The sequence below is a fragment of the Heptranchias perlo genome, unplaced genomic scaffold (assembly GCF_035084215.1).
Source record: "Heptranchias perlo isolate sHepPer1 unplaced genomic scaffold, sHepPer1.hap1 HAP1_SCAFFOLD_44, whole genome shotgun sequence".
Taxonomy (NCBI): Eukaryota; Metazoa; Chordata; class Chondrichthyes; order Hexanchiformes; family Hexanchidae; genus Heptranchias; species Heptranchias perlo.
The window spans coordinates 2,892,014-2,905,520 of record NW_027139453.1 but is presented as its reverse complement, the minus strand read 5'-3'; the positions used below and the strand labels follow the sequence as shown (position 1 = coordinate 2,905,520).

Below are 13,507 nucleotides of genomic sequence, written 5' to 3'. Positions count from 1 at the left end.
AGGGATCACGGGATATGGGGAAAATGCGGGAGCAGGGTACTGAGTTAGACGATCAGCCATGATCATTTTGAATGGCGGAGCAGGCCCGAAGGGCCGAAAGGCCTACTCTTGCTCCTATTTTCTATGTTTCTATGTTTGTGTTTCGATGGATAGAGGATTGCTTAACGGACAGAAAACAGAGTGCAGAGATGAACGGGACATTTACAGGTTGGCAGGCTGTAACTGGTGGGGTGTCGAAAGGTCGGTGTTTGGGCCTCAGCTATTTACAATCTCTATTAATGACTTAGATGAAGGGGCCGAGTGTAATGTATCCAAGTCTGCTGATGATGCAAAGCTAGTTGGGAATGTAAGCTGTGAGGAGAATACAAAAAGTCTGCAAAGGGATATACACCGGTTAAGTGAGTGGGAAAGAAGGTGTTAGAAGGAGTACAATGGAGGGAAATGTGAGGTTACTCACTTTGGTAGGAAGAATAGAAAAACAGATTATTTTTTAAATGATGAGAATTTATTGGATGTTGGTGTTCACAGAGATTTGGATGTCCTCGTACAAGGAACTCGAAAATAAACATGTTGGTCCAGCAAACAATAAGCATGTTGGCCTTTATTGCAAGGGGGTTGGATTACAAGAGTAAGGAAATCTTACTGAAGTTGTGCAGGGCTTTAGTGAGTCTTCACCTGGAGCAATGTGTACAGTTTTGGTCTCCATAGCTGAGGAAGGATATTCTTGGAGGCGGTGCCAGAATTTTCACTTCATTGATTCCTGCGATGAGAGATGTTCCGCTGAGGAGAGATTGAGTTGAATGGGGCTGTACTCTCTGTAGATTAGAAGCATGAGAGGTGATCTCATTGAAACACATAATATTCTGAGGGCGCTTGACAGGGTAGATGCTGAGAAGTTGATTCTCATGGCTAGACAGCCTAGAACTAGGGGGCATACTTACAGAATAAGCGGACGGCCATTTATGACTGAAATGAGGAGGAATTTCTTCATTCAGAGGGCAGTGGATCTTTGGAATTCTCTCCCCGAGTAAATCAATAAAAACTGCTCAAGTTGATCAGTGGATAGGACTGAACTGAATCTTTCATCTACATCTTTGCATCTCAGGCAATTCAGGCGGCCATGTGTGTACACATTGATTGGTATGGGGTGCTCGCACTGAGACCGAGGACAATCCATTCCATTGAATATCCCACCGAACTTTCTGACCATCCATTACGACCGCCTCATATTTATCAATATTCTTACCAGTTTCAATATAAATACACGACGTTTCACTGAGAGGTAAGCAGCTGAAAGTTCGACAAATACAGCTCCGTAATTGAGCAAGTTTTAAAGTCATCTTGGCTGGCCTGAGTTCGGGTTTCACCTTGTCCACGGCACGGACATTCTGCGATTCAACTGGCTTGGTGATCAGTTAGATACCTTCCCACCGGGTGGCGCTATTCCACCGGCGCTCCGCTCAAAGAACTTGTCGGTTGAGCAGAGAAGGATATTAGGCGGGAAACGCGCTGCAAAATTATGGCAGGTGGAGATTAATGTGGGCAAGTGTGAGGTCATCCATGTTGGAACTAAGAAAGATAAATCGGGGGATATTCTAAATGGTGAGCAACTCGGAAAAGTAGAGGAGCACTTTCCTTTTATATATCCTCTCTGACTTGTGCCTCAATACTGGAGTTTACATATGCTGCAACACCATCGCCCTCTCTCTTGACACGGTCTACTCTAAACAATTTACACCCTACCAGATAGGTATACCATTGATTGGAATCATTCCACCATGTCTCTGTAATGAAACTAATGTCCAATCTATGAACCGCTGCAATACCTTCCAGATCACCCATCTTAGTTATCAGACTTCTTCTATTAATGCAAGCGCAGCTTTTTTAGCTTTCTGATTTTTGTCTTTCCCATTTACTTTATCAATAATTTTAGTTTGTTGACCTCCCACTATTGGAATTAGACTCATTAAGCTTTGATTTGTGTTTTCACTGGTACACATAAAAGTTGCTCCAATTTAACTGGTGTTCTCTTACACTGACCGCAAACACCCCCGCATCCAGGTTAAACCCTCCCCCATCATTCCAGCTATCTTGCCTGCCAACACCTCTCACCCCAACCACCTCCCACCACAGTTGTACAGGTAGAGGCCATCCGGTTTGTAAAGGCTCCCCCTATTGCAAAAGACCACAAGACCATAGGACCATAAGAGATAGGATCAGGAGTAGGCCATTCGTCCCCTCGACCATGCTCCGCCATTCTATCAGATCATGGCTGATCTGATTTTTACCTCAACTCCACTTTCCTGCCTATTGTCCATATCCTTTGAATCCCTTGCTGATCAAAAATTTGTCTCACTCAGCCTTGAATAGGTTCAATGACTCGGCCTTCACAGCTTTTTGGGGTAAAAAATTCCAAAGATTCACGACCCTCGGGGAGAAGAAATCACTGCTCATTTCCGTCTTAAACGGGCGACCCCTTATTCTGAGTCTATGCCCCCTAGTTTTAGATTCCCCCATGAGGGGTAACATCCTCTCAGCATCTACCCTTTCGAGTCCCCTCAGAAACTTGTAGGTTTCAATAAGATCTCCTCTCATTCTTCTAAACCCTAATGAGTTCACACCCCACCTGTTCAATCTTTCCTCATAGGACAACGCTTCCATATCCCGAATCAACCTAGTGAACCTTCTCTGAACTGCCTCCAATGTAATTATGTCCTTCCTTAAATAAGGGCACCAGAACTGTTCGCACTACTCCAGGTGTTATATCACCAGCACCCTGTACAGTTGTAGCATAATCTCCCTGCTTTTACACTCCATCCCCCTCGAAATAAAGGCCAATATTCCGTTTGCCTTCCGGATTACCTGCTGCACGTGTATGTTGATTTTTTCTGTTTCATGGACGAGGACACACAGAACCCTCCGTAGCGCAGCATTTTGTAGGATTTCTCCATTCAAATAATATTTTGCTTGTTTACTTTTCCTCCCAAAGTGGATGACTTCACGTTTTCCGACATTATATTCCATCTGCCAATTTTTTGCCCATTCACTTAACCTGTCAATATCCCTTTGCAGACACTTTGTGTTCTCATCGCAACTTGATTTTACAACTATCTTTGTATCATCAGCAAATTTCCCTACAAGACACTCTGTTCCTTCATCCAAGTCATTGATATATTTTGCAAATAGTTAAGGCCCCAGCACTGAGCCCTGCGACACCCCAAAAGGTACAGATTGACATTTTCAAAATGACCCTTTTGATCCCGACTCTTTGTTTTCTGTTAGTTAGCCAATCCTCTATCGATGCCAATATATTACCTCCAACACCATGAGCTCTTATCTTGTGCAGCAATCTTTTATATCGCACCTTATCGAATGCCTTTTGGAAATCCAAATACACTGCATCCATTACTTGCACTTTATCCACCCTGCCCGTTACTTCCTCAAGGAACTCTAATAAATTTGTCAGGCACGATTTCCCCTTCATAAAACCATGTTGACTCTTCTTGATTGTATTATGAGTCTCCAAAAGTCCTGCTACTACTTCCTTAATAATGGATTCTAGCATTTTCTCAATTACAGATGTCAGGCTAACTGGTCCTTCGTTACCATTTTCTGTCTCACTCCCTTCCCTTCTTAAATAGGGGTGTTACGTTTGCGGTTTTCCAATCCGCTGGGATCTTTCCAGAATCTCCTGAATTCTGGAAGATTACAACCAATGCATCCACTATCTCTGTAGCCACTTCCTTTAATATCATCGGATACAAGCCATCAAGTCTAGCGGAATTGTCAGCCTTTAGACCCATTAGTTTACCTAATACTTTTTCTCCAGTGATAGTGATTGTTTTTAGTTCCTCCCTCTCCTTTGCCCCTTGATTTTCAACTACTATTGTTATAATATCAGTGTCTTCTAATGTGAAAACAGATACAACATTTCTGTTCAATTACTCTGCCATTTGCTTGTTTTCCGTTATTTTTTCGCCAGTCTCATCCTCGAAGGGACCAATGTTTGCTTTAGCTACCCTCTTCCTTTTATTTACTTGTGGAAGCTTTTACTGTCAGTTTTTATGTCTTGATAGTTTACTCTCATAATTTATTTTCTCCCTCTTTATTATTCCTTTTGTCATCCTTTGCTGTTTTTTAAACTTTTCCCAATCTTCTGGCTTACCAGTAATCTTTGCCATGCTGTATGCTTTTTCTTTTAAACTGATACCATCTATAACTTCCTTAGTTAGCCTTGGTTGGTTCACCATTTTTGTGGAGTCTTTCGTCCGAACAGGGATATATTTTTGTTGCGAGTCACAAAGTATATTTTTTAAATGTTTGCCACTGCTTTTCCACCATCATACCATCAAATCTATTTACCCAATCCACTTCAGCCAATTCCGCCCTCATTCCTTTATAATTGCCCTTCTTTAAGTTCAATACAATAGTTTCAGACATAGGAACAAAGGAACATCGGAACACGAGTAGGCCATTCAGCCCCTCGTGCCTGCTCCGCCATTTGATAAGATCATGGCTGATCCGTGATCGAACACCATATACCTGCCTTTGGCCCATATCCCTCAATACATTTGTTTGACAAAAAGCTATCTATATCAGATTTAAATTTAGCAATTGAGATAGTATCAATTGCCGTTTTCGAAAGTGAGTTCCAAACTTCTACAAGACTTTCTGTGCAGAAATGTTTTCTAATCTCGCTCCTGAAAGGTCTGACTCTAATTTATAGACAGTGCCCCCGACTCCTAAAATCCCCAACCAGCGGAAATAGTTTCTCTCTATCCACCCTATCCGTTCCCCTTAATATCTTATAAACTTCGATCAGATCACCCCTTAACCTTCGAAACTCTGGAGAATACAACCCAAATTTGTGTCATCCCTCCTCGTAACTTAACCCTTGAAGTCCGGGTATCATTCTAGTAAACCTACGCTGCACTCCCTCCAAGGCCAATGTGTCCTTCCGAAGGTGCGGTTCCCAGAACTGCTCACAGTAATCCAGATGCGGTCTAACCAGGTTTTTTTTTATAGCTGCAGCATAACTTCTGCCCCCTTGTACTCCAGTCCTTCAGATATAAAGGCCAACATTCCATTTGCCTTCTTGATTATTTTCTGCACCTGTTCATGTCACTTCAATGATCTATGTACCTGAACCCCGAAGTCCCTTTGGACATCCACTGTTTTTTTCACTTTTTACCATTTAGAAAGTACCCTTTTCTATCCTTTTTGGATCCAAAGTGGATGACCTCGCATTTGTCTGCACTGAATTCCATTTGCCACAGTTTTGCCCATTCACCTAATCTATCAATATCACTTTGTAATTTTATGTTTTCATCTACACTGATTACAATGCCACCAATCTTTGTGTCATCGGCAAATTTAGATATGAGACTTTCTATGCCTTCATCTAAGTCGTTAATAAATATTGTGAATAATTAAGGCCACAAGGCAGATGCCTGCGGGGCTCCACTAATGTCACTCTTTAGTGTTTTTATTTTCTTCATTATTGTTGCTTTACTTATGTTAATTTTATCGAGTTCCTGTCCCCGATTCAATATCAGTTTTCTTGGGATTTCCGGCATGCTATCCTCTTTTTCAACTGTGAATATCGACGCAAAGTAATTGTTCAACATGCCCGCCATTTCCCCATTGTCAATGACAATATCCCCACTTTCAGTTTTCAAGGGGCCAACACTGCTCCTGACCACCCTCTTATTCCTAATATAACTATTAACGTTCTTCGTATTGCTTTTGATATGCCTTGCAAGTTTCATGTCATACTTTCTTTTTGCAGCCCTTACTATCTGCTTTGTGACCCTTTGTTGATCTTGGTATCTGTCCCATTCGCCAAGATCTGCACCATTTTATGTCTTTTTGTATGCACTTTCCTTATGCCTTATACTCTCGCTTACCTCTTTTGTTGTCCATGGCGGTTTTTTTTGGCAAGTAGAGTTCTTTCACCTCAGGGGTATAAACCAATTATGTATCACGTCAAATGTTTCTTTAAACATTTCCCACTGATCATCAGACGTTTTACCCATGAACAGATTTGCCCAGTTTACTGTGGACAGTCTCTCTCTCATCCCATTGATGTCGGCCTTGCCCAAGTCTAGAATCTTAGCAGCTGACTCACTTTTTCCCTTTCAAACACTACATTGAACTCGATCATGTCATGATCACTATTGGATAGATGTTCACGCACAGTTAAGCCGTTAAATAAATCTGGTTCATTACTCATTACTAAATCGAATATGGCTTGCCCCCTTGTTGCCTTCAGGGCATACTGCTGTTGAAAACTATCCCGGACACTCTCAAGAAATTCACTACCTTTCTGACAGTTGCTAGTCTGCTTTTCCCAATCTATGTGAAGGTTGAAGTCCCCCATTAAGACCACTATGCCTTTCTTACACGCTTGTCGAATCTCTGCATTTATACAATCTAGCACTTCAGAGCTGCTGCCAGAGCTCCTGTATACAACTGCAACTATATTCTTAGATCCTATCCTATTTCTCCATTCAACCCATAAGGTCTCTGTTGGCTGCTTACCTCTCGTTATATCCCCCTTTATCATTGAAGTGATTTCATCTCTAATCATTAAGGCTACTCCTCCCCATCATCCATTTACCCTATCTCTCATGTAGACCTTATAACCTGGTATAATTAGTTCCCAATCCTGACCATCCTGCAGCCAAGTCTCAGTAATATCTATCATGTCATACCCTCCAATTTGAATTTGAACCTGTAGTTCATTTAATTTATTCCTTATACTCCGTGCATTTGTAAATAGAACTCTTAGTTGGGCCACACACCCGAGCCTGACCTTCAGCTTTGCTGCCTTACGCCTTCTCGTTCTTATTTTATCTCTCGTGCTTCAAGTGCACTTTCTTTCTGCTGCTCTACGGCTTTTCCCTTTCACTTGTTCTTGAACAACTGTTTGTACTATTTGTATTGTAAATTTCCCCTGGATCTTCCCCTCTTGCTGCTCTCAACTTTATTCCCTTCTGACTCCCCGCTCAGGTTACCATCCCCCTGCCACTCGAGTTTAAACCTTCCCCAACAGCACCAGCAAACACCCCCGCGAGGATATTGGTCCCGTTCCTGCTCGGGTTTATCCGTCCCGTTTGTGCAGGTCCCAACTTCGCCAGAACCGGACCAAATGTCCCATGAATCTAAATCCCTCCTTCCTACACCGTCCCTGCAGCCACGCATTCATCCTGTCTATTCTCCTGTTCCTATACTCACGAGCACGTGGCACTGGTAGTAATCCTGAGATCGTTACCTTTGAAGTCCTGCTTTTTAATTTATCTCCTAACTCATTAAATTCACCTTGCAGAACCTCATCCCTTTTTTACCTATGTCGTTCGTACCAATATGGACCACGACTACTGGCTGTTCACCCTCCCCCTCCAGAATGCCCTGCAGCCGCTCCGTGACATCTTTGACCCTAGACCCAGGGAGGCAACATACCTTCCTGGAATCACGTTTGCGGCCGCAGAAACGCCTCTCTGTTGCCCTTACAATTGAATCCCCTATCACTATTGCCCTGCCACACTTCTTCCTCCCCTCCTGTGCAGCAGAGCCACCCGTGGTGCCCAGAACTTGGCTCATGCTGCTTTCCCCTGATAAGCCATCTCCCCCAACATTATCGAAAGCAGAATATCTATTTGAGAGGGAGATGGCCCCAGAGGACTCCTGCTCTACCTGCCTAGTCCTTTTACTCTGCCTGGTGGTCACCCATTTCCTTTCTGCCTGTGAAATCTTTACCTGCGGTGTGACCACCTCACTGAACGTGCTATCCACGATAGTTTAAGCATCGCGGATGCTCTACAGTGAATCCACCCGCAGCTCCAGCTCCGAAATACGATTAGCCAGTAGCTGCAGCTGGACACACTTCCTGCACACATGGTCGCCAGGGACACTGGTAGTGTCCATGACTTCCCACATAGTGCAGGTGGAGCATATCACGAGTGCGAGCTGTGCTGCCATGACTTGCCTTAAACTCTCAGACTCTCCTCCCGCTTTCGGTCTCTCCTTTTATACTGTCCTCACCTCTCGGACTCTCCTGTCTCACCTGTGACGTTGCACAGTTCTTTTCTCTTGTTGCAGGTCTGCTGCTGCTTTTATTCCCCAATCTCAGTCTTCAACGCTCAGGTCCACTGCCGCTCTGTGGAAAAAGTTAGGAAAAGCAAGGCAAAGCAGCACCTCCTTCCCCCACTTCACCGAACTCCCACACTTACCAAACGCTCAGCAAGCCACTCTGTCCTGCCGCACTCCGTGCTGTCGCACTGACATGCCCCTGTATTTCTACAGTTTGTGACTCAGATGAGTCAGCCCTGCCCCACCTTCAGGTACCAGTTTAATCTAGCTAACCAATTTACTTACTACAGCAGCTCTCTCTGCTGAAGCCTGACAGAAACTTAAAAATGTACACTTTAAAATTGAACTTAACCAGTTGAAAGCAAGACCCAAGATCCTCGCTCTCAAACTGGATGTGAAATTCTATCATGCTGTGATCACTGCTTCCCAAGGGATCTTTCACTTTGAGATCGTTAATTAATCCTGTTTCGTTAGCCATTGCCAGATCCAAAATGGTCTGCTCCCTGATTGGTACCCCGACGTATTGGTCTAAGAACCAGTCGCGAATACACTCTGTCAACTGCTGCTCAGGGCTATTTTGCCAATTTGATTTGTCCAATCTATGTGAATCATGAAATCGCCCATGATTTTTGCATTACATTTTTTTAGAAGCCCCCCTTAGTTCCTGATTAGTATTGTGCCCTGCAGTGTAGCTACTGTTAGCGGGCCTATATACTTCTCACATCAGTGATTTCTTTCCCTTGTAATTTCTTACCTACACCCAAATTGTTTCGAAACCTTGATCTTCTGAGCGAAGATCATTTCTCAATATTATACCAATTTCATCCTTTATTAACAGAGCCTGCCCACCACCTTTACCTTTTTTCCTATCCTTCCTAAATGTTAAATAACCCTGAATATTTAGGTCCCAACCGAGGTCACCTTGCAACCACGTCGCTATAATGACCACGAGATCATACCCATTTGTTTCTATTTGTGCCGTCAATTCTTCGATCTTATTACGAATGCTGCATGCATTCAGATAAAGAAACTTTAAATTTGTCTTTTTACCATTCTTTCCTACCCAGGCCCCATTTGCTAGTGCACTCTTATGTTTGTATGCTCTGTCCCTTCCTGACACACTCTGTTTATCTTTACCCACATCGCTTTCCTGTACTGCTTCCTTTTCTTTTCTTTTTATTAATCTAAACTTCATCCCACCTGAGCCCTCCCCCACTCTATTTAGTTTAAAACCTTCTCTACCGCCCTAGTTATTCAGTTTGCCAGAACATTTGTCCCAGCTTGGTTCAGGTGAAGCCCGTCCTAACGGAACAGCTCCCTCTTTCCCCAGTATTGGTGCCAGTGCTCCAGGAACCTAAACCCACTTCTCCCACACCAATCTTTGAGCCACGCATTCTTCTCTCTGATCTGATTTACTCTGTGCCAATTTGTTCCTGGCTCATGTCATAATCCAGAGATTATCACCTTTGTAGTTCTGCTTTATAATTCAGTCTATAGCAGCTCAAACTCCCTCAGCAGAACCTCTTTCTTAGTCCTACCTATGTCGTTGGAGTGCCACTGTTTGAGGAAACGAAAGCCTGAGTCCCGACACCAGAGCCTTCGCCACGCGTTGGTGCCGAATTACCCTGTGTTTCTCTTCACTAGCATGTGGCTCAAATTTGTCCAAGTGCTCAGTCACTCTGTCCCTATTAACAGATTCTGGTAATTTTCCCACAACTGACTTTAGAGCGGCAGGTATATCGTTGTATAGTTTCTATCTCCCACCCTTCTCAAATATTGGAGAGTCCATTGTAATTTTCCAATCCAACAGCACAATTAATGAATAATGAGATTTTGAAGACTATTTACGAACGCAGCTACAATTTCCTCAATTACTTCATTCCAGACCATGGAGACAAATTCTTCATAACGCTTTTTTGTCGGAGTGATATTACAGATGGATTCAATTCAGAGGTATGAATGTCACAGACAATCTTTCTGAAGTTGAATCTCGGCAGGTACTTTGTTTCCATTGGTGGAAATACAGCCTCTATTGTCACTTTCACTGGTCTGTTCTGCGATCCGTGGACCTGGTAGAACGAGAGACTCTATTATCAATTGCACTGGTCTGTACTGTAATCCGGGGACCGGGTTGAACGACAGCCTCTATTGTCACTTGCACTGGTCTATTATTCGATCTCGGGATTGCTGCCATCATTTCCCTTTGAGGTCGGATTGTGTCCCTTGTTGCATCCTGTACTTGGGGGGTACATTTGTTTTTTAGGCATAAAAGAACAAGATAAATTTGTCCGTTGCTGCTCATTACTAACCCTTTGCCCCTTGCGGACATTGTTGGAGTTTCCCCAGATGGTGTTGGACTGTGGAAGTTGTCGATGACAGACATGGGTTTTGCAGCGATGGAAAGTCTTTTGACCATGTGTACGGTTCAGCTGGGGTTTGTGAAACGAAATTGCTGCAACTTGGTCGAGTTCAAACCTGCCAAGTTCCCTTGTATGATGATGTTTGACAGCAGAGTTTTGCTGCAATCTGTTGTCACGACCTCCAGTCTGAGAATAAAATCTGACAACTCCGAACTATTTCCGACCACCACCTGGTCCACTCCCCTCTCCTGCTCACGGGTCCAAACCCAGCCAGTTGAGATCACCCTTCGGGGTCCCCATTTTGCATTGACCGCATTTTGAGCTGGCATAATTTTCACTGCTCCGCACTGATTAATTATCTCCCAATTTATAGTTGACGATTTATTACTTACTTGCAATCTATATTCTTACGTTTTCTTTCCATTATTTCATTTGCCCTTCTGACTTACAACTGATTGTAATTATATATAACATATTATCTCGCTTTGTTTTTGGCAAATGTTCATCAATGGCATTAACAATCCTTGGTGCTGCGCTGGGTTTACACTGCTCCTCTGGCGAACTTACGGCGTCAGAGAGGGTGCAGTTCCGAGCAAATTCACAGCGAATGTCTTTGATTCATTCCTTCCTCTTTACTGGGATTATTTATTTGTACTTATTTACTCACCACTCTAATGTACTCTCATAAGCTGTATGTTTCACACAAGATACTGTGAAGCTGAATTTTTAGCTGTAACCTGAAGCGTGATTCCCTGTTTCTGTTTGTTTCCTTTTTACAGCTAACGTGATGACGATTGTTATGCTGTCCCGAGGAAAGTGCGGTCTCTCTAAATGTGTAACCCGCTACCTGGTGGCCATGGCAGTGGCGGATCTATTGGTCATTATCAATGACGTGGTACTGTTTCGGATTAAGGAGTATTATTTCCCGAATAACTTCCTGTTCCTCACCCCTGTGTGCTCTTTCCAAACTGCCCTTAACCATGCTCTCTCAGACATTTCTGTCTGGTTAACAGTCGCTTTCACTTTTGATCGTTTTATAACCATTTGTTACCAGAAGCTGAGGACTAAATATTGCACAGAGAAAACTGCAGCCGTGATTATAGGAACTTTGTGCCCGCTGTTCTGTTTGAAAAATATCCCCTGGTACTTTGCATTTGAACCTTACATTATATTGGACAACGTACACTGGATCTGTCGTGTAAAACCAGATTGTTATACTTCAGCTGCATGGGTAGCATTTACATGGATTCACCGCTGTTTCACTCCACTGCTCCCAGTATTCCTGATATTGCTGCTCAATTCTGTGACTGTCGGAAACATTCTGGCTGCCAGTCGAGTCCGCAGGAGGCTTAGGGACAGCAAATGTGATGCGAATCACAATGATCCGGAGATGGAGAACCGAAGAAAGTCCATCATTTTATTGTTTGCGATATCCGCCAATTTCATACTGCTATGGATGACGTATGTTTTATTTTCCCTATCAATGCAAATTACAAACCGTTATTATTCCACAGGTTTCAATGACCCGATGTTTATCGCAGATCAAACCAGCTACATGCTCCTGCTTTTGAGCTGCTGCACAAACACGTTTATTTATGCAGTGACCCAGACTAAATTCAGAGAGGAGCTGAAGAATGGAGTGAAATATCCTCTCAAATTAATATTTAAATTAGTTAAACGAGGACAATAGCGGCAGAATTCCCAGCATTAGAACTGTATTCCGTCTCATATCCCATCCTGTGCTCCTCGATTGGTTTAGCGGGTCCCAGCAGGCGGGCTCTGCTTCCCGACGTTTCACAAACACAACGCTGGGAAATATGTGACAAAGATAGCATGATCTATACATAGGAACATAGGAACAGGAACAGGTCATTCAGTCTCTCGAGCCTGTTCCGCCATTCAATGAGATCAGGGCTGATCTATCCCCTAACTCCATTTACCCGCCTTGGCTCCATATCCCTTAATACCCATTGCTGCCAAAATCTATCGATCTCAGGTTTTAAGTTATTGATTAAGCGAGTAACTATTGCTTTTAGTGTGAGATAGTTCCACACTTCGACCACCCCTTTCCAAACTTCTCTACTGAATGACCTGACTCTGATTCTCAGGTTCTGCCCCCTGGTCATAGACCCTTCACAAGCGAAAAATGTTTCTCTCGATCTACTGCATCAATTCCTTTCAAAATCCGAAGAAACCTCAATCAAATCACCAGTTAACCTTCTGCGTCTGTGTGAGAGCTCAAGGAGGATCTGCCAACATCTGCCAACATCGCGCCTGTGCTAGAGTCCCAGTTCCCCCTCACATTATAAACGCTCTGATGTTGCTTTACACTCTAAACACGCCCTCTCTTAGATTCATTATCGTTTTCTTTCTTAAATGCCCCTAATAACGCTTGCTGCGTGCCATTAAGTTGATCACTTCTCTTTTTGTCTCCAAACAAATACTTTGAATGCTGTTCTTTTCATAACTCGCATTTTGTTCCATATTGTCACCCAGTAACATTGATCACGTGTTCCTTTTTAACATGCTATTAGCTCAGTTCTCTTAGTTCATTCACGGATCTCTTGGTTTGCAATACCCAGTTGCCTCCTACTGGGAGAATGTTTAAGTTGTACCTCACTCATATCTTACTGAAACTTTACTAATCTGTGTGCACATTTAGCTCCTGAAAATGCCACCCCAGAGTTTATATCTTTTTATTTAATCTTATTTTGTTACAACCTCCCTGTTTATCCCTGGAACCTCTGTCAGTGATGTGACCCATTCAGCCTTTAACCTGTTCTTTATCCATCTGTTATTTCGCCGGCCCCACAGCTGGTCCCGTTTAATTTACCTTCATTCCAGCCGATTAAATTGGGCCAGTTCCACTTTCAGGCGGGTCATGTCCTGTTCAGTATTATGATCTTCAAAGCCCCCTTTCTTTATAAAGACAGGTGGGATCATTGGGTATTACAGGTCACTTTGGTCAACAAATCTCCGCCGGTGTGTTTCTCCCAATCCGCTATCTATTTTAGTCCTGTTCTCCCGTTCGCTCCTTTTAACATTTATACCTTTAA

General features: G+C 43.3%; 1 protein-coding gene across 1 annotated transcript; it reads left to right on the top strand.

Annotated features, from left to right (window-relative positions):
• The first annotated feature begins 11,238 nt into the window (after nucleotides 1–11,238).
• Nucleotides 11,239–12,141, top strand: LOC137312885 (probable G-protein coupled receptor 139). Its single transcript, XM_067979263.1, has one exon. The coding sequence runs from the start codon at nucleotides 11,239–11,241 to the stop codon at nucleotides 12,139–12,141; it is 903 nt and encodes a 300-aa protein (XP_067835364.1).
• The last annotated feature ends 1,366 nt before the right edge of the window (nucleotides 12,142–13,507 follow it).

Excerpts from the sequence above, each read along its gene's own strand:
- LOC137312885 (XM_067979263.1), top strand. The coding sequence starts at position 11,239 with ATGACGATTGTTATGCTGTCCCGAGGAAAGTGCGGTCTCTCTAAATGT.